The sequence below is a fragment of the Kryptolebias marmoratus genome, linkage group LG2 (genome assembly GCF_001649575.2).
Source record: "Kryptolebias marmoratus isolate JLee-2015 linkage group LG2, ASM164957v2, whole genome shotgun sequence".
Classification (NCBI taxonomy): domain Eukaryota; kingdom Metazoa; phylum Chordata; class Actinopteri; order Cyprinodontiformes; family Rivulidae; genus Kryptolebias; species Kryptolebias marmoratus.
The window spans coordinates 25,657,333-25,681,332 of NC_051431.1; the positions used below are offsets into that span (position 1 = coordinate 25,657,333).

The window sequence follows — 24,000 nt, forward strand, 5'->3', positions numbered from 1 at the left end:
CCCCCCCCCCCCCCCTATGCTTCTGTCTGGTTTGCTTTAAAGTGTATGAAAAATGATTTCAGGAGGATGTTTGGGCAGAAAGAGGATCTCCTGAAAGCCTGAATCCAAACAGATCCTGTTACAAAAATAAAATTAATCTCATCACAAAGACAAACAAACAAATAAACATCTGAATAATAAAAAAAAAGCTAAACATACACTGAACATTGTTCTGTAAGTGTCTGTCTTTTGAAATCATGGCACCTGTCCTAAACAAAGCGATTCCCAGACGTCCTACGCACACTGAACACATCACCACAGGCGTTTGGCAGCTGCGGATCAAACACAGTTCCTGTGTTAAAACCCGGACCCCTGTGGGCGTTCTGAAAAGGGAAACAGAGTGGGCTTTTTTAGTGTGGGGCCTTCCTGAAATGTATATGTGTTGTACACTGGAAGCAAAAAAAGTTTTTTTTTTTTGTTTCATTAACACTGCTTCAGATGGTCAGGCTACAGTTGGTGGACAGACCGCAGGACGTGATGAGGTAGCATATCATGTCAACCCACGTTACACACACGTCTCGAAAGGTTCGCTCACAGGACCCAACAATCTAAACGGCCTGTGGCACCAGATATGACACCGGCTCAGACACCTGCTGAGCCCCACTTCCAGTTGGCATTTTAATCCGCGCACTCACTCACACCTGGAGCACATCTGCACGTCTCCTCCCCGGACAGAACGTTAACCTCGGGCGGAAATGTGATGAACGCACGGAAAGAAAAAACGTCAACTCGTGACTCGGTCACGTTGGCGTACATTCAGATATCTGCTCAGACGCAAACATGTGTTACATGGATGTAACGGGGAGATACACTGGGGGGGAGGAGGGGGGAGGGGGGTGTTGTTGTTTTACCGGGCTCAACAAAGTGCACTGCTTTAGTGCTTTCAGAGGAAGGGGCAAAATCTTTACACTCGTCCGTATTTGAGATCAATAATAAAAAAGTGCAGTGACGCGTCTCTGAAGACGGAGAGAGGAGCGCCGTCCGCCTGCGGCCGTCGGCGGCCTGCGAGGACCCTCGGCGGTCGATCCGAGCAGCAGGCGCCTCCTGCTGGGAGCGGTGGGCTGACAGCGGGGAGCAGGTGTAGTGCTGACTAACGGAAGACGACCGAGCGGCGGTCACTGCAGGACACAGTACTTCTTATAGTCGGACTCAAAGTCCTCGTCCATGCTACTGGTGTCGGCCATCTTCTTCCCATCAATCTTTGGCAGGAACTGGGAGTATTCGACGCCCTGCTGCTCGTAGAACAGGATGTAGGCCGAGTCTGTGTCGATCTCTTCAGAATGCACTTCCTGTTGGAACAAACAAACAAGAAGACCTTGAGGGGATGTGTTGCAGTAAAGCTAGTATGTCACTGGACTGCAGCTGTAGGACATGAGTCGATGATTTAAATTTGGAAGAAAGCAGACAAATGTTGTTCTCACTGAATTCTGAATGTTGAGACCCGCAGGCTGCTTGGACAATTTATTTGAAAATCCTGGCCTTTTTTGTGTGCACAGTTTGCTAAAATGTATTCTAGGCCACGCACATTGTTTTGTTGCTTTGTAGGCTTTTAGCTGTGTTTAGAGACATACAGTGGCTGCCATTATTAAACATGGAGCAAATACTATATTTTACAAAAACAGTAAAAGAATCTACTCTAAATTGTCTCTAGGTGTGAGTGAGAGTGTGAATGGATGTTTGTCTCTATGTGCCCCTGTGATGGACTGGAGACCTGTCCAGGGTGTCAGACCTGCTCCGAATTATTCTACTTTGAATACATATATCTGAAAAAGTAGTCTTTGATTTGAGAAACCCATTTTTTAGAAAAATAAAACATAACAAAAAGGATCTCAAAGGTCTGTTAGCATCTTGGTCATTTTAGGTCAGGTCCAGTTCAAAAGCACTAAAACCATCTTTTTTAACTTACAAAAATAAATTTCACAAATCACAAGCTGTGTTTTCACGCATTTGTGTTTAGTGGGGAGTAATTTAGACCAGCTTTGACGAGTATTTTAGGTTTTAAATCAGGGTTGATCATAGTCATACAAAAAGTCGACCAAATTTTACCAAACCGCTGGATCTGAAGCTGACTTCAGGTTGTTCTGCGGTGCAGAAGCTTCCTGCCGTCACGTCGTCTCCTCTGAGACATTCTTTTGTTGTTTCATGAAAATGACACGTTTCTTCCATGTCTGTTAATCACAGCTGTCGACTGTCCGAAGACAGCCTGAGGCCGCCTTTCCTCTGACACTGACGGGGGCGTTTTATTTTGAAACAACTTTTTGTTGCTCACATGCACACAGTGTGCAAACGCACCAATCAGCTGCTCCGTTCATCTTTTTTTTTTTTAATGAAAATGACAAAAACCAGCAAGTTTTCAGAGCTTCCTGTTTTCGTGTAACAGTAAAGAAGGGTGTGTGAGGAAACCCAAGGTGTCCCGTGGTCTCACCTTACAGCTGCTGTCATTGTAACAGTACCATTTGTCGTTGGGGTTTTTTGCATACGTCACATAGTGGCCCCCGCCCATGATTCCTGAATGACACTGAAGAGATAAACAGAGGAAACATTTAAGACTTGTTGGACATCAGAAAGCCTGTTCGTACCGATTCACACATGTGACTGAACATTCTTTCTGTTTTGTTGCCTCCCAGTCTGGAAATTAAATAATATTAATAAAAATAATATAGAAAAAAAAGGGCAGACTGAAATCTACAAAAAGGCATTTTGAGAACCCCCAGAAGGTGAAAGAAGGTGATGTGGTCAGACGACACTAAAACTGAACTTTAGGGTCATCAAGGACGACACCGTGTCTAGATCGAATCTACCACCTCTCATCATCCATCCCCACAGTGAAACATGGTGGTGAGAGCATCATGCTGCGTGGATGTTTACCATCACCAGGCTCTGGGAAACTGGTCAGAGTTGAAGGAAAGACGGATTGAGCAAAAATACAGATAAATTCTAGAGATTTGAGACCGGGACAGAGGTCCACCTTCCAGCAGGACAATGACCTTAAACACTCCTCTGGTTTAAGGAGAACCAGTTCAAGGTCCTGGAGTGGTCCAGTCAGAGCCCAGACCTCAGTCTAAAGGAGAATCTCTGGTTTGGACTTATTACCATTTATTGTTAGTTTACCAATAAAACTATTCTGCATCTTCAAAATGTTGTGCAAGTCAAAAGCTAAAAATCCCTCAAAATTCCATCAAACTTCCAGTTTGTAAGGTAATAAAACAGACAGAATACTTCTGTCTGCCTCTGTAACGTGTTACTTACTGATATTGCATAGAGGTTGTAGATGGCATCCAGCCCCATGTTGTCCCTGTGTTGTGGCAGAGAACTGTCGGGGTCTATGCTGCTCTCTATGCTGCAGTCTGAGCCCATCCCGTTGCCGTCTCCGTTCATCAGAACCACGTCACAGTGGCTGCTGGAGGCCTCCGTCACGCAGGACGACTCCGACGCCATCTGCTCTGACCAGGGAAGTCCCGCTCCTGCGACTGCCGCAAGGCCCGCCTCCGGGTCCGCCTGTAGCCCACTTTCTCTGGACTCCGGCTCAGAATTCGCGGCTCCATCCAGGCTTTCCTTGCTGTTGGAGAGGCGGTGTTTGCTGCCGAGCTGCGGCAGACGTAAGCGGCCGGGTCTGCGGCCACCTGTCCTCGGGCTGCTGGAGGGGCTGCTGTTCCGGCTGAGAGAAGGTGCTGATCTCCTGCTGGAGGCGGGCGAAGCTGTGGGGATGCAACATAGTTAAAAGGCTTGTTTTACGACAGCCGAATCCAAAAACTGTTCTATCTCACGTCTTTACCATTCAGTCAAAAACAAACCCCAAACAAAAACACTTAGAAAACTTCACTTTTATTATTTTCTTCAATACTGAAGTATCAGATAACTGCATGAGGGCTGTAAACAAAGACCAAAATGAGAGATTTTATATGACTGAGGCTTCTGAAAGTACTCAGCCCTCCTTCACTTTTTGCATTTTCTTTTACGCTGCAGCCTAATGCCACAACTGCTTCAACTCTTTTTGGTTCTCACTAATCTACACTCAGTTACCTGTAGTGACAAAGTGAAAGAGAAGAAACTGAAATCTCACATTTCCAGAAGTATTCACACCCTGAAGCACCTTTGGCAGAGGTTTCAGCCTTAAGGGTTTCTCAGTTTGATGCAACAAGCTTTGCACACCTGGACTGGGGAACTTCCTGCTGTTCTTTGCAAATCCTCTCAGTTTTAGTCAGACTAGACAGGGTCCACTGGTTGAGTCCCTTTCAGGTCTCTCTACAGATGTTTGTCAAGAGTTCAAGTCAGGACTCTGACTGGTCTATACAGAGTTGTCCCTGAGCCACTCCTGTGTTGACTTCTTTGTAGGCCTGTCACGATAACAAATTTTGCTGGACGATTAATTGTCTCAGAAATTATTGCGATAAACAATAATATTGTTTGGAGGCCGTTTTAAACTAATGTAATGATAATAACATTATAGTACAAGTACATCCTTTCAAAGATTAATAACCTTTACTTTCAAAAGAACACCTAACTCTGGAACACAAAATAAACAAAACAACCAAAAACAAAAATTTAATGGACTCTCAGTCTTGAATAAAAACTAAAAAACTAAAAAAATAAAATAAAAACTACATTCAACCAAAACAGTACGGATTATTAAGTCTGTAAACTAAACTGCCCTTCAAAAAATAATAATCATTAGTCTTATATAGAGAAGACGGACAAAACTGCCAGTTTTATAAACAAAAAGTGTAAACTAAAAACTAAACTAAACGCACATGGCGACAAAAGCACAAATGCGACATACCGGCTCGCAAAGGTTCAGCGGTTCTCCTCGGTCATTTGGTTTGAATCCGAAGTGCTCCCACACCGCTGCTGTTATTTCGAGCTTGAAACCAGTTCCATTTCATTTTTACTCCAATATCAAACAGCGTTTCTTTAGCTTGGTAGCTCCTCATGGTGGCTAACGCTGCAGAGGAACAAGAAGGGGCGCCGGCAGGCTACCTGACGCGATAAGCCACGCCCCCTTACGCTAAGAAAAAGCGAGGGGTCAGTGAAGAGCACCGGAGCCTTTTGTCATCCAGTGTCTTCACTAGAAATAGACACGAAGGAACGATAACGCCAATAAATGAAAATTACCGACCTCATTTAATTTATCGTGCGATTAACTGATTTATCGTGACAGGCCCACTTCTTTGTGTTTTTTCAAATCGCATATTGCCCGTCGCCTTTCAAGTCAGAGTTTTAAAGAAAGATTATTTTATCCCAAAAAGGGATGGAGTATAGCCATTTTGGTGAAACCTCGTAAATGTAATGCAATCTGATGCAATGTCGTGAGATCTCACAAGATCTGTCAGAGCTCAGGGTGTATCATGGGGATGACTATCAGCTACTGCCACACAAAACTTAGCTCAATATCTGTAAGACTGACTGAGTTAGAGCCATTTTTCTGTTGGCTAATGTCACTTAGCTGTGGTGTTCATTTTAAATTGGGTTGACCTCAAAATGTAAATCAGCCATAGATATAGACCCAATGATTGCTTTCTTAAAATTCGAAACTTAGCGCAAGTTGTGTAAACAACAGAAGCGTTATGGACAACGTTTTCCCTGTGTTGTTGCTGTTTTTAAACTTATGGGGATTCTCCTGAGACTTCAGGAAGAGAGGCGGAGTGGAAGAAATGCTCTGGATGCCGCGATTGTTGCGCGGAGTAGGACAGCTGTTATCCGCCGGAGATTTCAGGCGTTACAGCGCCTTCAGCTGGGGGACGAACTGCATAAACGTTGCAGGGTAAGCTAACACTGTTGTTTATAATCCTATCGTTCGCTCTTTATGCTTGCATCTGGTCACACCCACGACCAATGAGTGCAAGACCGGCCCGGCTGGCCCAACTCCGAAGCAGCTATATTAGCCTATCAGATAGGCAAATATAGCTAATATAGATACATACAGCATGTGTTGCCTTCATTATAAGGCTTATATAAGGCTTTTAATTTTTTGCGGCTCCAGACATATTTGTTTTTTGTTTTTTTGGTCCAATATGGCTCTTTCAACATTTTGGGTTGCCGACCCCTGAGTTATGTGTTAGGGTTGAGTCTCAACTGCTGCCACACTAAATTTGAGCTCCATATCTGTGAAACTGGCTGAGTTATAGTGTTTTTCAGGAGTGGACTTGAGCTGTCACTGCACCTCCTAACTGTCTACATACTGTAGAAGAGAGCTCTAATGATGGGTGAGTGAAGAGCTATCTGTTACTGAGACTTTTCTTTTTTGACCAAAACATGACACCAATTTTCTAAAAGGTGTGTAATCTGCAGATAGGAAACCTAACATACCTGCTCTGATGCTCATAATCAACCATGAGGAATCCTTTGACTAACATTCTAACAGCTGCAAAACTACAGTGTTTTGTTCTGTGACTGGTCTTTTGTCTCTCACAAACATCAAATCAAGCAGGACCTGTGTTTGAATGCTACGTGGGAATCAACAGGCTGTACCTTTGGGCAGGTTGCAGAAGCCGGCCGGAGCAGAGATGGAGGACAAGTTGTCCTCTCCAACTCTCAGCAGGTCCTCACTTTCGCTCCGGGAATGGAGGGCGTGGTGCTCCAGGTCTCTGGGAGCAAGGAAGGCGCTGGGGTCAAAGTTCTCCCGTGGAAACTTGACAATCTTCTGGGACTTTATCCATCGACCGTTGACGAACTGGAAGCGTTTCAGGTGAACAATCTGAAGAGGAGAACCCAATAGAACAGATTACTTTCACTTAGAACATATAAGTCAGGCGTGAACAGCACATGGACGCCAAATTCCAACGTCCCGTGCAGACGTGAGGATGGACCACTGACCAGTATGGGGGGCAGCCTCCAGAGGTCCAGCTTCTTGGTGGCCAGCCGATGGGTTTTGCACTTAGAACAGTAGTAGAGCTCGTCCTCCCCCAGCTCCTCCTCACTGGTGAAAGCCTTCAGGCAGCTGTCCAAGCTGATGGGCTCAGCCTGAGCTCGACGAGACTGCTCCACGCTCTTGTGCTCCTCCACAATCTGCAGGGAGACCGCAGTCACAGGATGAGTTGGTCTGGTTGGGTTTTCTCTCTGACTGACAAGAGTGCGCCCTCAGCTGGAACACTGCCATCTGGTGTCGTTTTTAGATACAGCCCATATCTCACGATTCGATATCAGAAAGCACAACCTTGACGGGAAGACCAGCTCACAAAGATTAACCATGACTCCCAGCCATTTCCAGTTTTCTAAGCCAGCAGGTGATTCCAGTTACAGCGAGTCACCGTCAACTAACCCTTTAAGTTCAGCTAGAAAACAACCGAAACACACAAAAAAATGAACTCATGCAGGTGATGCAGAAATCAGACTGAAGATGGATGTAGCAAAACAGAAGCACAACACTTTATAACTACACACTGCAGCCTGCTCTGGAACTGAAAGTCTCCTCACTCTTGTCCCTTATCTCAACGATTACTGAACAATTCTCAGACAAGTGAACTGGGACAGTTAGACACATGACAGTGTGGAGTGAAAATTGAAGAAGAGCAAAGGGCAGCAGGACGATTTCAGTCTGAAATATTTCTAAAGAGAACCGTGTCATGAACACTGTTGGAGACACAGGTATGTTGTCCAACAGCAGCTCTCGGCATGACTGATATTAGATTTTACGGTGCAAAGGTTTTGAGCTTTCTTGTGTTTTGTAAAGTAAGTAAACAAGCTTTATTTGTATAGCACATTTCACAGACAACGTCACAAAGTGCTGAACAGAGAGCAACAGAACAAAAAAGACAGTAAAACCATACCTAAAACCATTAAACCAACACCTAACTAAAAAACCTGTCTGAATAAAAATGTCTTAAGATGTTTCTTAAAAGAGGCCGTGGAGTCTGAGCAATGCAGCGACAGAGGGAGAGCGTTCCAGAGCCTGGGGGCAACCACTTGAAACACTCTGTCATCACGTGTTTTATAAAAGGTGTGAGGTACCGCCAGCAACATTTGATTTAAAGATCTCAAAGACCTGGATGGACAAAAAGGCTTCAGAAGAGCCGAGATATATTTGGGAGACTAACCATGAAGTACCCTGAAAGTTAAAACAAAAATTTTGAAATGGATCCTCAAATTCACAGGGAGCCAGTGCAGAGAGGCCAGAACAAGAGGTAAGTGAGCTTTTTTATGGGTGTTAGTTAGTAACCTTGCTGCAGCGTTTTGCACCGACTGAAGGCGAGCCAAGGAGGATTTACTTAAACACGTAAAAAGACAGTTACAGTAATCTAAACGAGAAGAAATAAAAGCATGAACAATCATTTCAACTTCCTTCGTGACACAAAAGGCCGCAGCTTAGAAATATTTCTTAAATGAAAAAAAAAAAAAACAGTTGCGAACTGAAGTTTTACAATGAGCGCCAAAAGACAATGAGCTGTCAAAAACACCCAAATTTCTGAGGTTATTATTTACTGAAGGAGTTAAAAAAGCAAGATGCTGCCAGATTACAGGGATTTTATCGTCAGGAGCTATAACAAGAGTCTCGGTCTTATTTGCATTTAACTGCAGGTAATTATTGTTCAGCCAAATATTGATTTTTAACAGACAACTGCCTGATTCAGACAGTTTGTAGAGCTCAGAGTACCGTAGGGACAGTACAACTGAATATCATCAGCATATAGATGATAAGATACATTACTGTAACTTTTTAGGATGTCTCTTATGGGATAAAGATACAATAGGAAGAGGATAGGGCCCAAAACTAAACCTTGGGGTACCCCGCAGGACAGTGGTGCAACAACAGAGTAAGCCTGATTCATAAAAACAGTGAAAGACCTTTCAGATAAATAAGAAATGACACAATTTAAAACAGAGCCAGAGATACCAAACAAATCTTTCCATCTGCTAATAAGAACAATGTGATCCACAGTGTCAAAAACTGAAGTTAGGTCCAATAAAACCAAGAGAAAAGGAAGAAAGGCACAGGGTTTTATAAGAACATCTGCAAACATGAATGTCAGTATTTTCTATAAGATACACAATATTTGATATGACCCTATTCACTCTTTAACACAGCCTGAACCATCTCGAATGAACTTTCTTTAATAAACCTGCAGAACTGAAGACTACAGGAATCGTAAGGACACGTCCAAGCTCTTCTCTGATGTTTAATGCATTTCCTTCTGTTCTTTAAGATGATACTGATTTGTTAAGGTTGAGAGCTGTGTTCTGGTAAGGCCAATCCATCACTTTCTGTGTGTTTTTTTCTGTGCAGCTTTGCCTTGAATTGATTGGCAGCAGATTTCAAATTACTGTCAGGCACAATGGCAAGGTGGATGGAAATCTGACAACACTTTCTTTTCTGTTGTTCATAATTCCATCCATTTTGACAAAACCCATAAGACTAAAGGCTGAAAAGCAACCCTAAACCTAAGCAGTCCCTCTAGTGTGTTTTACAGGTGGTGTGAGACTCACTACTGTAAGTCCATCATCTTTCAAATTAATGTTAAATTAAATAAAATTCATTTTTTGTGTTTAAAATTACTCATATTTAATGTCAAGGTTACAAAAATACACAACAGAGTCCACAATGTCATTATATATCAAACTGAAATGAAGCCAAAATGGAAAAACTGTAGAAATAAAGTTGGTTCCAGCCCCTGATCCAGCAGTAATTCTATGTGGTGGTTTTTCTGTAGGACTTTCTCAGTCTCTCACATGTTGTGGAAGAGTTCTGGCCCACTCTTCTTCACAACATTGCTTCAGTTCATTGAGGTCTGCAGACTCTGGTTTCTGCTCAGCTCTCTGGAGGTCCCACCACAGCATTTCAACCAAGCTGAGGTTCTGGACTTTGACTTTTTTTTTCCTTTCTGAGCCGTTCTGCTGTAGATTAGCTGCTGTGTTTAGGATCACTGCCCTGTTGTGCGAGCATATTTTGCCCAATCTTCAGCTGTTTGACAGATGGTCTCGTGCTGACAGCTGGTATGAGGTGTTTGTGCTGGTACACTGCGTTTTGTTTTCTCTAAACATGGAGCCATTCATTATGGCCCCATGTGCATTATTGTTCTCTTGACATCTCTACTTTGGTCTCATCTGTAGAAAAGATGTTCTTGTGGTTTATTCAGATTAAACTTTTACTTTTACTTAAGTTGTCATGTTCTTTTTAGATGCAAGAGGCTTTCTCTCACAACAAGCCAACATATGCCAAGTTTTCAGAGCTATTTGGGAATCACCTTGTTGGAGCTAAAGTACTATTTTCTGTCTATTCTGTATGCTTTGTAGAATCAGTAAAAAGAATCGAAACACATTAAGTCTTTGTGACAGGCTGTTGAGCATAGAGAAGACCCAATTTTGATACAACACTGGATCATCTTTTGAGTTAAGTCACATTAAAAACAAACAAGCAAATACATTTTTTTCTGAGAAAAGGTCAAGAATGAAAAATCAGCCCAATCAGTGTAAATATTTTAAAGACCTGCAGAAAGCCTGCAGAGCTGTTGATCAAGACAAATTTAAAAACTAAAGAAAGCCTGGCTTTTTAGTAGCAGAACATACAGAAACGAGGAGGACTTTAGACTTAAACAATGTCATGATGGAGCTTCATTTAAAAGTATCTCCACTGCTCTCCTTTCAAATCTCAACACAGGTGATTTTTATCTGCTGCTCCCGACCAAGAGACCGACAGTGGTCGTGTATATTTTACCTTCTCCTGGGAAGTCTGGTAGCGGAGGTGCAGGGCAGTGGGGTCCCAGTCCACAGCTATATAAGCGTTTCCTACAGAAGCACGATCCTCACTACAATCGATGGTGCAGCCTCTACAGAACCTGCAAACACACAGATGAAGTACATCCTGTACATTTACAGCTCAAACACATCCTTACGTCAGAAAAGAAAAAGAGTTTTTGACTCTTTTGTTACGTCTTACTTGTAATGACCTAAACTAAATGTGGCATTTTAATTTTTTTTTAATTCATACATTACAAACCTGCAACCAACAATTCCAAGACGTGGGCCGATGTTTGACCAGACATGATTCTCTAGCTAATTTGTGTGTACGATTCGGACTCTTACCGGTACCAGGGACACCAGGCACAGGAGTTGCCATCCTTTCCTACAACCCGTAAAGTGAAGGGGTACTGGTAACCCATGCTGTCGTCACTGAGGGTAAAAAGGAACAGACAGTCGATCAGGTATGTGTCTCTGAAGTGCCTGATTGAAAGAATTATTTCCCCTAGTTGATGGACCAGAATTTATAAGTCAACAAAACCTTTTAAAGGTTTGTATTTTTGTGAAATGAAATGATAGATTTTCTTTGTAAAGCGCCCTGAGATGACTTTGGTTGTGAACTGGCTCTACATAAATAAAATGAAGTGAGTACCAGTCCTGGGCATGGTTGCTGGCTTCCTGCGGGGGCAGCGGGCTGGCCAGTCGGGACACTTGGATCCAGACTGCGTCGTACAGGTCCTTCTTACTGGTGTGGACAGTGCAGGGAACAATGAGTGGCATTCCGAACAGACTGGGCCGGTTCTTCTGAGAGGACAGGAAGTACAGCTCCATACGCATCTGAAAGAGAGTACAAACATCACGTGACAGGACACAGAAACAGACGTCTGTTCGAAAACTAACCATTTTCTGGGGCACCTAAAACAAAGATGGACATCATTTTAAAGACAGGAGTAGTTCTGAGAGTTCTCACCATCTTCCTGTGCATAGCGATGATGTAGCCAATGAAGGGGCTCTCCTGAACTGGTGTGACATGTCCGTTTGCGACTCCATTGACCAGGGGTGTCTCTGAGCTGGAAGACACCATGGTGCCCAGCCCACCATAAGGGATGAGGATGGGGTTATTGGCCAGGTGCCCATTAGCAGCTGAGCCATTAGCTGTTGGCGTGATGTCTGATGAAACAAAGAAAAAAGTCAGAAAACAAAAAAAAACAAAAAGAAACCCAGCATACCTTTACATAGAGCTACAGTGAACGCAAAGCAGACTGGATCGGCCCACCTGTTAGGGTAGGTGAACTCAGTGATGTTGGTGAACCCGGTACAGGAACCTCAAATGCACAGAGGAAACCACTGACAGACAGCCGGACCTTCTGGTTGTCCTGAGGGAAATTCTGAAACAAATAAATGATGTGTCAGACAGTAATACTTCAACAGTGTTGAGCACAATCGCATTTATGAATGACGTTAATATTGTTGGTGAACCTTAAACTTAACATGTCTGTTTTTTTACATGTGGAATTTGAATTGGGTCTAGCACAAAATTAAAACATTTAACAACATTCTGTTCAGGAGTGAACAGCTGCTGTAACCAGAGAGACTTTTAGAACCAAGATGAGCTACTTCATGCAGAAAAAAAAGTATTGATATTTAATCCTGCAGGGCAGGTTGTTGCCTGCTGTAAAACATGTTGTCTGGCTTATATGCAGCTGAATGGTAAGAACAAAGTCCGAACCATCAACATGTATACAGTGCCAGTCATCAGATACCCAGCTGCTATAACAGCCTGACCTAAGGAGGAGATAGAAGCTACTGACATCAAGACAAAAAGGCTCTTAACAATGCACAGAGGGTTTCACCCTGAGACTGTACACTTATGCCTCTTTTACACGGGCCCTAATTCAGAAGTCTGGCTCTACTCCACTCTACTCTGCTCGGCTTGATAAAGAATGCATCGCATCTCCACCGGCCAGTTTGGTTGGTAGCAGAGGAACGCCTCCTCGTGTTGCGGGGGGCGGGGCCGCGGCGCGCGGTGGGGGGGTGCGCTACCGAAACTTGGCGCAAGTTGTGTAAACAAGGAAAGCGCTATGGACAATGTTGGCCCTGTGTTGTTGCTGTTTTTAAACTTATGGGGATTCTCCTGAGACTTCAGGAAGAGAGGCGCAGTGGAAGAAATGCTCTGGATGCCGCAAATGTTGCGCGGAGTAGGACAGCTGTTATCCGCCAGAGGTTTTAGGCTTTACAGCGTCTTCAGCTGGGGGACAGACGGCATAAACGTTGCAGGGTAAGCTAACGCTGTTGTTTATATTCCTATCCTTCGCTCTTTATGCTTGCATCTGGTCACACCCACGACCAATGAGTGAACAGGAGCTAAGCTTGCGCCACCTACGAAGCAGGGCTGGCCCGGCTCCGAAGCAGGAACCAAAGAAGCAGGGCCGACCTCGAAAAAATGCAGATGTAAACACCTTCAAAGCGAGCCGAGTAGAGTGGAGCCGGGACCTTTAGGGCCCGTGTAAAAGGGGCATAAGAGAAAGGAGGGAGGCAGAGGACCAGTGAGCATCAGAGCCACTATAAAGGATGAAACAACCAAGATCCTGGAGTACATCAGGAAGAAAGCCCCCAATGATGATCTGCTCAGTGAATGTCTCAGGTAGCAGAAACCCAATGTGGAAGAGGAGAAACAAGAGGAACCATCATGAAAAGATAATCCCCTGCAGAGCATGTACCACTGGCAGATTGAGAATGTGGCTGATTTCAGTAAATCCTACCAGTGGCTAGAAAGGGCTGGACTGAAGGACAGCACAGAAGCACTAATCATGGCAGCACAAGAGCAACAGAGGCCGGGGTCTATCATATCAGGCAGGACCCAAGATGCAGGCTACATAAAGATGTCCCTGAGACAGTCCAGCAGTTAATTACAGGATGTAAGATGCAGGCAGGCAAAGCATACATGGAATGTCATAACAAAGTGGCTGGAATAGTGTACAGGAACATCTGTGTGGAGTATGGACTGGAGGTACTACAATGAAAGTGTGAGACTCCACCTAAGGTGTTGGAGAATGGCAGGGCTAAGATACTGTCAGACTTCCAGATCCAGACTGACAAACAGGGGATGGCTGACCAACCAGACATTGTGGTGATAGATAAGATACGGAAGAAAGCAGGGGTGATAGATGTAGCAATCTTATCAGGAAGAAGGAGCACGAAAAGCTCGAGAAATAAATAGAGAAGTTGTGGAAAGTCAAGGTCTCAGTGGTGCCAGTGGTCATCGGAGCACTCGGTGCTGTGACCCCCAAACTGGAAAAATGGCTTCACTGAACTACAGAAACACTAGAAGCTGGTCCGTGCACAATTTATGCCAGCGCAATAAGATTTTGTGCCGCCATTTTAACAAGGGCTTACACACTACTAAGTATTACACACTGTTGTAATACTTAAGTACATTTATACCTCCTGGAGTATTATGTAGATCTATCAGTTTAATCAGTTTAAACACTTTTTTAGTCCAGAATAAAGAATAAAAATCTTGCTTAGCATCGTCAGTGGTAATTCCAGTGTTTCTCTACTTCAATGAGACACTGCTCAGAACCCTCAAGTTCCCAGGCCTCTGGTAGAGGAACCCATGTGGAAAAAAAACAGGCCAAGCTGGGTGTCTAATATACATATATGAGCTACTTAAACCTGTGTAAAAAAACACGGTCACCTCTTGAGCCTGACAGGTCAGTTAGACTTGTATGATAAAGGCCTGTATTTGTTTTAATACACTTGTGATTTCCAATTGCTCAACCTCATGTTCTCCTGTTTGTTGCAGATAAAAAAACTTTTTTTTTCAAAAAACTACTGTAAAGAAGTGTAATACAAAGAAAAAGAGGACATTATGTTTCAGCCAAAGCGTGCAGAAAAGTGTAATTACCTTGATGTTGGAAGCATGGACCTCAGCCAGGAGGATCTGTTCAGGCTTCAGGCTGCAGAGTTCACTCAGTTGTTTCTTCAGCCCTGTGTACTTCTCATCCATGTTCAACCTCAAACCGTACCTCACAGGCGTGGAGCCGTCCAGTTTGATCACTGCAACAACACAACAACCAGACATTACTGATTTAGTTCTGTTTCCAAAAAAGAATTATTCCTCCATCCTTACTCACCGGTGATCTCCAGATGCATGGAGCTGTCCATGGGAAGGGGCAGAGACAGGAAGTTGAAGGGGTCGAAACGAGCGCTGATGTGACCGCACGTCTTACACTTCACCTGGGACTTGAGCTGACCGTGGAACAGATCCACCACAATGGAGCGGTTCCTGCGCAGGTGGTTCTCCCACGCCTGCAGGGCGGACAGACGTTGACAGATAATAAAACACATCACAGTGACGTGAGATGCACACGACACAAATCCAACTCAACACTCAATACATCATGACCTCAGAAGTGTTGCAGCTCAAAAATAAATCCCTTTTTCTCTGCTCTAAGACGAAGATTTCTTTCTTTTCTTTGCTCGTCAAATTTGGGTTGTTGGATTTTCACTTTTAGCCCTCAAAATGCTGCGAAACAGCTCTGCCGAAAGTCCTAATTAATAAATTTCAGACATTAATCAATGATATTTCTGCCTGATGAAGGAACTCTCATCCTGCCCCATTCAGAAAAAAATAATCAAAACCAGGTCCTTTAATAAGCAGTGAAAGAAAATGGAAGACTGAATAAATATTTCTGGACATAAAGAAGAATCCTGATGAAGGTGCATGTGTTATATTTGCTCTGTAGTCATCTAAAACACAGAAGGCAAGATAAACAGGTAGAACTTAGGACAGATGGTGAAGATCAGTGACTGCTAGAAGATGTGTTCAAAAATCACAGAACTTCTTAACCAACACCTTGACCAGTATCAACCAGAGGGGGTCATCAACAGCTCCAGCCTGCTGGTGTTTCCTCACAAAGCAAAAACCCATAGAAGTTTTCCTGCTTCAGGATTCATTTATGTATGAATGACGCCTGCAGAAGCCTGAGACCAAACATCGAGGATGATGGAGGTTCTGTGATGGTTTTAGCTTTGTTTTTTGTAAAATACCCTCACTGCACTGAAGTGAAGAACAAATTCCCTACAATCACCTCACCAGAGAAGGGTCTGTTTCTGTTAGAGGAATGCACTAAGTTTTTTTTTTATTTTACTCTTTGGTGTGATGATCCTCAGCTAAGGTTTAGAACTTCACTTCCAAGAACTGAGACTTCAGAGAGCAGAAACAGCTGATGTGATCTAAGTTAGCGCCACACAAATCCCAGATTTCCAGACTAATGTTTTTTCACAGGTTGCCACAAAGTTTAGATGCACCCAAAGTTTTCACTGCTCCTTTACTGCCACATATTACCAGCTACAATAAATCTCAATGGTATTACTTTGTAACAGCTCAGTTCACAATGTTGATGCTCCAACAATGTTTCGACTACATTTTTTACAGTACATGTGGAGTATCTCATCGGCCATCTTGTTGTTCCCGAGCCATGGAAACTCAGGCCAGTCTTTACAAAATATACCTTCAGTTTTGTCCATTTTGTGCACAGTTGGCTCTGGCTTTGTGGCATATCTGTACAGAGGGTAAATGTGAACTTTCAGCTGCAGTCTCACTGAACTCTTCAGTGGAACCAAGTGCCCAGAAAATTACATCTTATTTTTGTGTCTTTTCTGCTGTAAAACTGCATTCTTGGCTGTGCACATTAGCAGCACAAGTCTGTACAACGGCATCGCCGTGGCTCATTGAAACAAATTAATTCCATTTGCAGTATTTTTAGTGGGAAAATTTTGTTTCAACATGCAAATCATCTGAACGGATTAAATTCGTAATTAGAGGTTTCACTGTATTTTGTTGTCCACCTCGGCAGCCACCCTCTATTTATAATTTAATCTGCACACTTTAGAAATAAATAAGCAGATCTGGACCAGTTTTTCAAAAGACCTGACCTACTGCCCCAAGTGTTTTCTGCCAGTGGAGAGCTCCCATGCAGGAGTCAATATACAGCTCAAGCAAAATTTGGACAAATATGATGTGAGTTGCAACAACTCTAACTATTCTGAGAGAAAAGCTATTACACAAATGAGTTCAAAACTCAAGCACCGGGGCTCTGCGACTCATGTGAGGCAGTTGAGAACCCCGTGAAAGTGACAGGGCATTATGGAGACTCCCTCATGAATAACGTTTGTGAACTACTCGCAGCCCAATCAGACTGAGCCTCTTGACTGTTTCAGGAATGTGAGCAGAAAAAGAACTCTGTGAACTTGGAGTTGCACTCTGGAGCCCTGCTTCCAACCAGTAACAACAGCCTATGTTTCCATAACAAACATTAACAGCTTAGCTATGATGACTGCACGCCATTGGTTTATGTTCTTTCCCTATTTATACCTTTTCTTCTGATAAAAGATATTTTGACAAATTCATAGATTTGTATTCATGCTGAATTTTAGAGATGATTATTTATGAAGGAAATTAATCAAAAACTGTCTGCTACATACACATGTTCTGTCTCTGTTTTGTCCTGGGAGGGAGGTAAGGATATATGAACGAATGGGGTCAGACATTTTATGTGTTTTTGTTCATAAAGCGTGATTAACAGTTTCAACGCTGACCTCAGACGCCACCTCGCAGTCTGGCCGGCCATCGCTGTCCTTCAGCTCCACATAAGGCTTCTCATGGACCCTGTTCAGATCTTCATGGAGGCCATCGAGGAGGAAGGCCAGCAGCTCCTGGGAGTCCTGCTGCTGGAAGCCATTGAAGCGTGGAGCATACTTTGCTATCGTCCACTGAAGGGGAAGCGGTGACATTGCACACATTAGTCATGAACACAAAATACTAACCACTAACAAGAGAAGAAGGCTTCAGTGTCGTTGACACACAGAGACACGAGTTAATGTTTGCCCGGCAGACTGGGAGGAGACCAGTAAAAGCGCTCACCCTGAGTTTGAGTGGAGCCACGCTCTTCTGCGTCCCGCTCCACAGCTCCATCACCAGGTCCCCGTAACACTTGGCCATGTGACCTCTCATCCCGATGGGGTTGGTCCTGTCCATGACACAACCAAGTGAGAATAAAGACTTCTGAATGACGGCCGGTGAGATTCAGACCAGATTTAGAAGCGGCACCTGTTGAGCTCGTAGAGGTGTCTCCCTGACAGGAAGTAGTCTGAGAGGGGCTTGGTGTTGCTCACGCACTGGATGCTGGAGTTCATGAAGCATGTGTTGCCGAGGTTACTGAGGCCAGTCGCTCCTTTCTCCGTGGGAACTGAAACAAAAACATCAGGCTTGTCAAATATAAAGCACTAATTCGATGCAAAACACGTGTACTGAGCTGCATTTACGGCAACTTTTACTTTATGCTGAGAATGAGGCGCGCAGAAGAATGAAGGTATGGTTCGAATTTGAGTAACTGAGTCAAAATGTGACTTTTTAAATTATTTTAGAAACAGTGAGAGAGAAAGAGTGGATAAGTGTGTGATGTAAGTGTCTGGATCTGCGTTCTACCTGTCCTTTGTTAAGGATTTCCTTTAAAACACCACCAAGCACTGCTGTACACTGTAAAAAAAAATCACTCAGCTTACCTTTGTGTCTGTCCATTTTATTACTGTTGGCAATGAAAGACATTTCCTCAGGCCAGCTCATGTCTTTGTTCCTGACTGTAAAGGAGGAAAATGAGGTTTTAATATTATGTTATTGGGATTTTAAAAAAAAAGATGAAAATCTCTTGGAGGCTTGACAAACCTTCAATAACTAGCTGCTGTTCGTCATGGATCTTCAGGCCCTCCAGTGTGTGGTCCTCGTCATCAAGAAGGGTGAGGTAGTTCTGAACAACAAGAAACGGAAGGATTTTAAAATTTTTACCGAAAAATAACTCGGTTGAACTTTCTTCTGTATTTTGTAAAGCACTTTGTACAACTGAGGTTGGCAAAATGTGCTGCAGAAATAAAGTTTGACTTGATATTTTAAAAGAAAAGTAGATATTATTGCGTTAAGCTGTTAGGAGTATAAACATGTTGCCTTCAAGTTCAAGGTGAGCATATGTTTTATAACCAAGCAACGGAAAACTAGGCTGTAATCTTTGAAGTGCTTTCTGTTCTAGTTAACACTCATCTGTAACACGAGAGTGAGCTGTTGGCTTCTCGTTTCAGCTAAAAATCCAGCTTTTATTTTTTAGCACTACTGTTATGTAACCATAATCACTTAATAAATAATGCAACTCGTTTGCTTCATATTTTAGTTTTCCCTTCCTGTGAACTAGTGGCTGGTGGTCTCCCAGCTGCTGCTTGAACATTACAGATCAGAACGAGCTCAAACATTATAAGAATAAAGAAAAAAAAGAAATACCAAGTGGGAAACCAGGTCTCAGTAGTGTAACACATTGCCACAGTATTCAGAGGGTCATAAGTAATGACTGAGTGGATTTCTTTCCAATACACTCTTTATGTTCAAATATTTAACAGTCTTTTTGTGCAGCTTCAATATAAAACTTCCTGAAACCACGTAGTGTCGCACTCAAGCAGCACAAACTCAGATAAAAACAAACACTTGCAAAAACCAAAAGCAAAACCAAGTTTGGAGCACCTCAAACAGATCTTAGATGCTTATCTCTGTACAACCAGATCCTTCAGTCGAAGAACACGTAAATGGAAAAGCAACTCGAACAGAGAGCAGGGAAGTCTAGTTTACACCACAAATAATATAAGAAAGACTTTTTACTCTGGCTAAGCTTCACTAAATCTTAATAATGCAAAGAAATATTTGCTTCTGTATATTGTACAAGATGTACAATGCTTGCAAGAATCAAAGCTCTGAATAACTTCTATTTGCCATAAACAAAGAAACCTGGGCTTCCAGGCGAGTACTTGTTTGTTGAGTTTTAACTCCTGGGGCTTGGCCGTAGCAAACTCGAAAAACTACATGGAGCCACTTCCTTGTGGGCACGTCACTCGTGGGGGGGAGAGAGCCATCATGGACGGGTGTGATGCAAGCCAGGTGGCAGGTGAGGGCAGGGCCCTAAGATTGCTGATTCCTGGCAACGCAAAACTGGCTCAAGGTGTGTAGAACATCACCTGAATGGCGGGAGTAAGGAGCCAGAGATTGTGTGAGATTGAGAGATACCAACTAGGTATAGTTGGGCTACACACAGCACAGGCTCTGGAACCCAACTTCTGGAGAGGGGCTGGACTCTCTCATACTCCGGAGTTGCACAGGGAGCGAGGCGTCGGGCAGGAGTGGGGATACTCATAAGCCCCCCAGTTGAGCACCTTGGTAGTGGAGCTCTGCCCAGTCTTTGTGGCTTTGAGCCGCAAGAAGGAGGGTTCTGACTGTTTTTTGTGCATATGCACCAAACAACGGTTCAGATTACCCGGCCTTCTTGGAGTCTCTGAATGGTGCCCTGGAGATGGTGCCATCTGGGGATTCTGTTGTTCTCTTGGGGGAGTTCAATGTCCATGTGGGCAATGACAGAGTCACCTAGAAGGGAGTGATTGGGAGGAATGGCAACTTGGGGGAGCGGGGATGAGAGTCATCTCCTCAAAGTTTTAGACCATGGTTCTCAACTGGAAAAAGGTGGAATGCCCCCTCCAGGCCGGGGACGAGTCTCTGCCTCAAGCTGAAGAGTTCTGTCTGCTGTTTATACTTGCTGTATGAACACAGCCTGAGTTTGCAAAGCATCTTAATGATGTGCTGGAAATTAGCTGTAAAAGACTGACTTTCCAGCAATAAAAGTGCAGTGTACATGCTTCAACATGTATATACAGTATCTATGCATGTCATTTTTAGCAAGTCAGCTAAAAGCTAAAAGGCTTTCATGTCTGCATGTCTGCGGACACGAAAGACTGAGACCAGCATCCTCTGTCGGTGCCATCATCAGGAAGGCAGCAGAGCAGAAGGTATTATGTCACCCTGACATGGAGTTGTTGAAATGGGAAAAAACAATAACAACTGTTTTCAAAGATGAGTGGATGTAGAAATATGCATTTATTTTGTTCTCCCTGCGTTTGGATCTACTTTGCGGTGTGGCTGTGTATATAAAGCTCACATCACAGCTGCTTGACAAATGAACAGTTAAGGCAGCTACTCCGTCTGACAACATCATCTTTTGTGTCGAGGTGTAGGCAGCTCATCGAAGGTAAACAGTGCCATGTTTCTCACTATGGTACCCTCTATTTTATCTGTCATTTTGATGTTACAATGTCTTGTTGCCTTTAAGTTTAGTTTACTTCATATATTTATTCTCGTCTGAAAACAAGGCTTTTTTTTCCATTTAGACATAAAAAGCAAGTTAATCATGTTTAAATTAAAACTTCTCATAAACTACATTACAGATTAACTTTGCTGTCAAAAATTAGAGCATCTTAGGTTCACAAGCAAACAGTTCTGAACAGAACCTTTTCCTTTGGTTGTAAGAGCAAATTTAATAAAATAGATTTGCTTATCGCCAGTTGTTCCAAACCTTTGACCTGATTCAGAATATAGATTTGGACCTTTGACTATTAAGCTTGAGAACCCCTGCTATAGTGTGTAGTTGCATCCTGACTCAGTAAGAGAAGGCCATGCCAGGGAGAGCGCACAGAGCGTGGTGCAGCAGGAAAAGCTGCATTTGGTGGGTGCTAAAAGCATGACAGTGTCATGATTGCCTTCACACTAAAGGAGGTTTTCCAAATTTGCCATGATCCAGCCATGTTTTAATAGGTTGTAGAGAGGAAATGGGATCTTCATCCTATGTGAAGGGGGCCTAAGGCAGGGGTGTCAAACTCCAGCCCTCGAGGGCCGCTGTCCTGGAGGTTTTAGGTTTCTCTGCTCCAACACACCTGATTCAAACTGTTTAATCACCTCGTCACCAAATCATCAAGCTCTCCAGGAGCATGTCCACAAGTCATCCATTTAAACCAGGAATTTTAAAGCAAGAACACATCTAAAACATCCAGGAGAGCGGCCCCCGAGGAATGGAGTTTGACATGTGTGGCCTAAGGTATGTTAAAGATGGCTAAGAATACAACCAAAACACTTGTGTTTTCATCTTGCATGAAGGAACTGAGAATGCTGGCACATCTCTGCACCTCACCTCACTGTTGTAGAGCCAGAGCCTCATGTCCTCCTCCTTGATCCGGAGCCTCTGAGACAGATAGAGGTGGATGTCCTTGATGGTGGCCATGCGGCTGAAGCAGCCGGTGTAAGCCAGCATCCTCTTCAGCGGAGCGTTCGGGGACGGCACATTTCCTGCTAGGAAACAAAAGAATTTCTAAACTGACCTGGAAACACTTCTGCTGTTTTCCTTCATTTCAGACAAATTTCATCTGAGGTCTTCAAGACTGCCTCGGATGTCATTTTTGCTTTTAAGTTTGGTTTGGTGACCCACTGTGTAACAAACACCACACCTTTCATTTTATGCACAAGCTCACAGATGCAAACAGCTGACTGATATCAACAACAGCCTTCAGCTGACGGAGGATTAGTTGTAAGAAAGCAGCAAGAAAGGGGCTCTTTGGTCAATCAGTACAAGCTTGATTGGTCAATAATTGGTCAATCAACTTAGTGGATTTAGGACTCTGAAATCAAACACAATCCAATCAATATTAGTTCAGTTATTCATTCATTTAAATGATAAGGATTTCAAAATTATTGGTGAGTTTTTCCATCAACACAGCTTTGCTCCTGTATATATTTGCACCACAAAGTAAAGTATCCTATGCGTTAGTTATTTCTGTGGAATATGAGGTGTAATCAGATCTACGTTCGATATTAATCTTGAGTGCCCAGTAATGACAAGCTGCTGCCCTGTCAGAGTGAGTCACACTGGAAGCCCGAGCTCTGCTGAAGCAGAAACCTGATCTGCTGATCTGATTTGGGCCAGCGCTCTCATGCAGAATGCTGATGTTAGGGTGAGAATGCCCAACTTGATTACAGCCTAAATGACTTTCTAAACATCCTAATGTCAGCTCAAATTATATTCATCGGGGAAATTTAAAACCGAGGTCAAATGAAGCTCCTATTGTTGCGTGTGTGTGTGTCTAAACATAGTTTCCTGGAGTTACATGCAAACACAGTCTGCCCTTGTGTTTTATTTTAGTCTAGTGGGTAGAGGAGAAAACAGAGTAAACAATAGTAGTCTTCAGTACTCAAACACATTTCTTTGACTTTCCAGGAGAGTAACTCAGAGAAAGTTTTGAGATTTTCAGATGTTGCAACTGAGGAACCACTTATGTTTTTTTTTTTAGAAAGAAATGCAGTTGTTTCTAATCAAACCACTTTTAAATGGGAGACCATTTGTGCAAGAACATTCCTCAATATTCTTGAGAGAAACCATAGACTGTTTATATCTAGACCTCCGACCAGAATGCAGGAGTTGATGCCAGAAAGGAACCAGGTTCCCATCGGATGGTTCCAGTACAAGTCCTCCCCACGTCTGCATGTAAGTGAACAAAACATTGCCCTATGCATCTCAAAATGTTGATTCACAGTTTTAACTTTGCTGCTGTATGTTCAAATATTCATTTTCCTAATACAAGTGAAAAGGAATTTGTTGGTACCCTTAAGATGCTAACTCACTGGACTGTGACTGTGTCAGCAAACAGTATTTATGAGACTGACTCCAGAATGTTTTACGACTTTTGCAGTGGTTTTCAATTTCCTCTTGTGAGTCATAGAGGCTTTTTTCATCACGTTTAAGAAATTTGTGTAACAACTTTTCTCTCAAAATAGTCACAGAGTCATCGTGGGCGTCCCCAACCTGCCTCAAACACATCTGAATTTTGCCGCAGGGGTCTCCAACCTGTCTCCAGAGCACAAGAGTTGTTTTTTCACATCTAAATGGGAACTCTCCTCTAACTGAAAACATGCCATGGTCTAAAAACATCGCTGATCTTCAATCTTGAGAAACTGATCCAAATCTTCCCATTTCAAATGCGTTCTTCGCCAGATTAAATCTCAATGTGAGGGCGGCTGCTGATGTGGGAACGAAACAAGCCGAGGAAGGTGGAGGGGGACAACAAAATAATGGGCACAGCAAGGAATGCAGTTTTGTAAGCTGTGCACAGAAAAATAAGCCACGATTTTCAAAAACTGGCCGCATGGCTCACTGGTCAATTGGTTGCAAACACTCGGTGAGACTACAGCTGAACCTGTTCAGATCATTGAAACGATTTTTTATTTTTCTTGTAAAATTAGTCAGTTAAAAGCAATTATCTGAATGACTTTAGTATTTGATAAAGTAAAAAAACATTGTGAAAAGAAATGTTTTGTTTATATTATAAAGATATGCAAAATTAGTACAGGCAGATTTATTGGTACCCTTAGAGAGA

General features: G+C 43.2%; 1 protein-coding gene across 8 annotated transcripts in view; it reads right to left on the bottom strand.

Annotated features, from left to right (window-relative positions):
• Positions 1 to 419: 419 nt before the first annotated feature.
• The window catches only part of usp32 (ubiquitin specific peptidase 32), an 83,738-nt gene continuing 60,157 nt past the window's right edge, over positions 420 to 24,000 (bottom strand). For 5 of the 8 annotated variants that reach the window (XM_017422030.3, XM_017422027.3, XM_017422032.3 and 2 more), the window contains 18 exons: positions 21,765 to 21,922; positions 18,440 to 18,521; positions 18,280 to 18,354; positions 17,825 to 17,963; positions 17,639 to 17,744; positions 17,314 to 17,487; positions 14,847 to 15,021; positions 14,618 to 14,769; positions 11,987 to 12,098; positions 11,681 to 11,880; positions 11,363 to 11,547; positions 11,056 to 11,142; positions 10,688 to 10,808; positions 6,853 to 7,044; positions 6,508 to 6,733; positions 3,289 to 3,737; positions 2,465 to 2,557; positions 420 to 1,328 (listed from right to left, as the gene is read on the bottom strand). In XM_017422030.3, coding sequence (XP_017277519.1) covers positions 1,155 to 1,328; positions 2,465 to 2,557; positions 3,289 to 3,737; positions 6,508 to 6,733; positions 6,853 to 7,044; positions 10,688 to 10,808; positions 11,056 to 11,142; positions 11,363 to 11,547; positions 11,681 to 11,880; positions 11,987 to 12,098; positions 14,618 to 14,769; positions 14,847 to 15,021; positions 17,314 to 17,487; positions 17,639 to 17,744; positions 17,825 to 17,963; positions 18,280 to 18,354; positions 18,440 to 18,521; positions 21,765 to 21,922 — 2,900 coding nt within the window. In that variant the 3' untranslated portion in view covers positions 420 to 1,154. The remainder of the gene's footprint in view (positions 1,329 to 2,464; positions 2,558 to 3,288; positions 3,738 to 6,507; positions 6,734 to 6,852; positions 7,045 to 10,687; positions 10,809 to 11,055; positions 11,143 to 11,362; positions 11,548 to 11,680; positions 11,881 to 11,986; positions 12,099 to 14,617; positions 14,770 to 14,846; positions 15,022 to 17,313; positions 17,488 to 17,638; positions 17,745 to 17,824; positions 17,964 to 18,279; positions 18,355 to 18,439; positions 18,522 to 21,764; positions 21,923 to 24,000) is intronic. The other 3 variants (XM_017422031.3, XM_017422033.3, XM_017422029.3) reach the window with 1 other exon arrangement.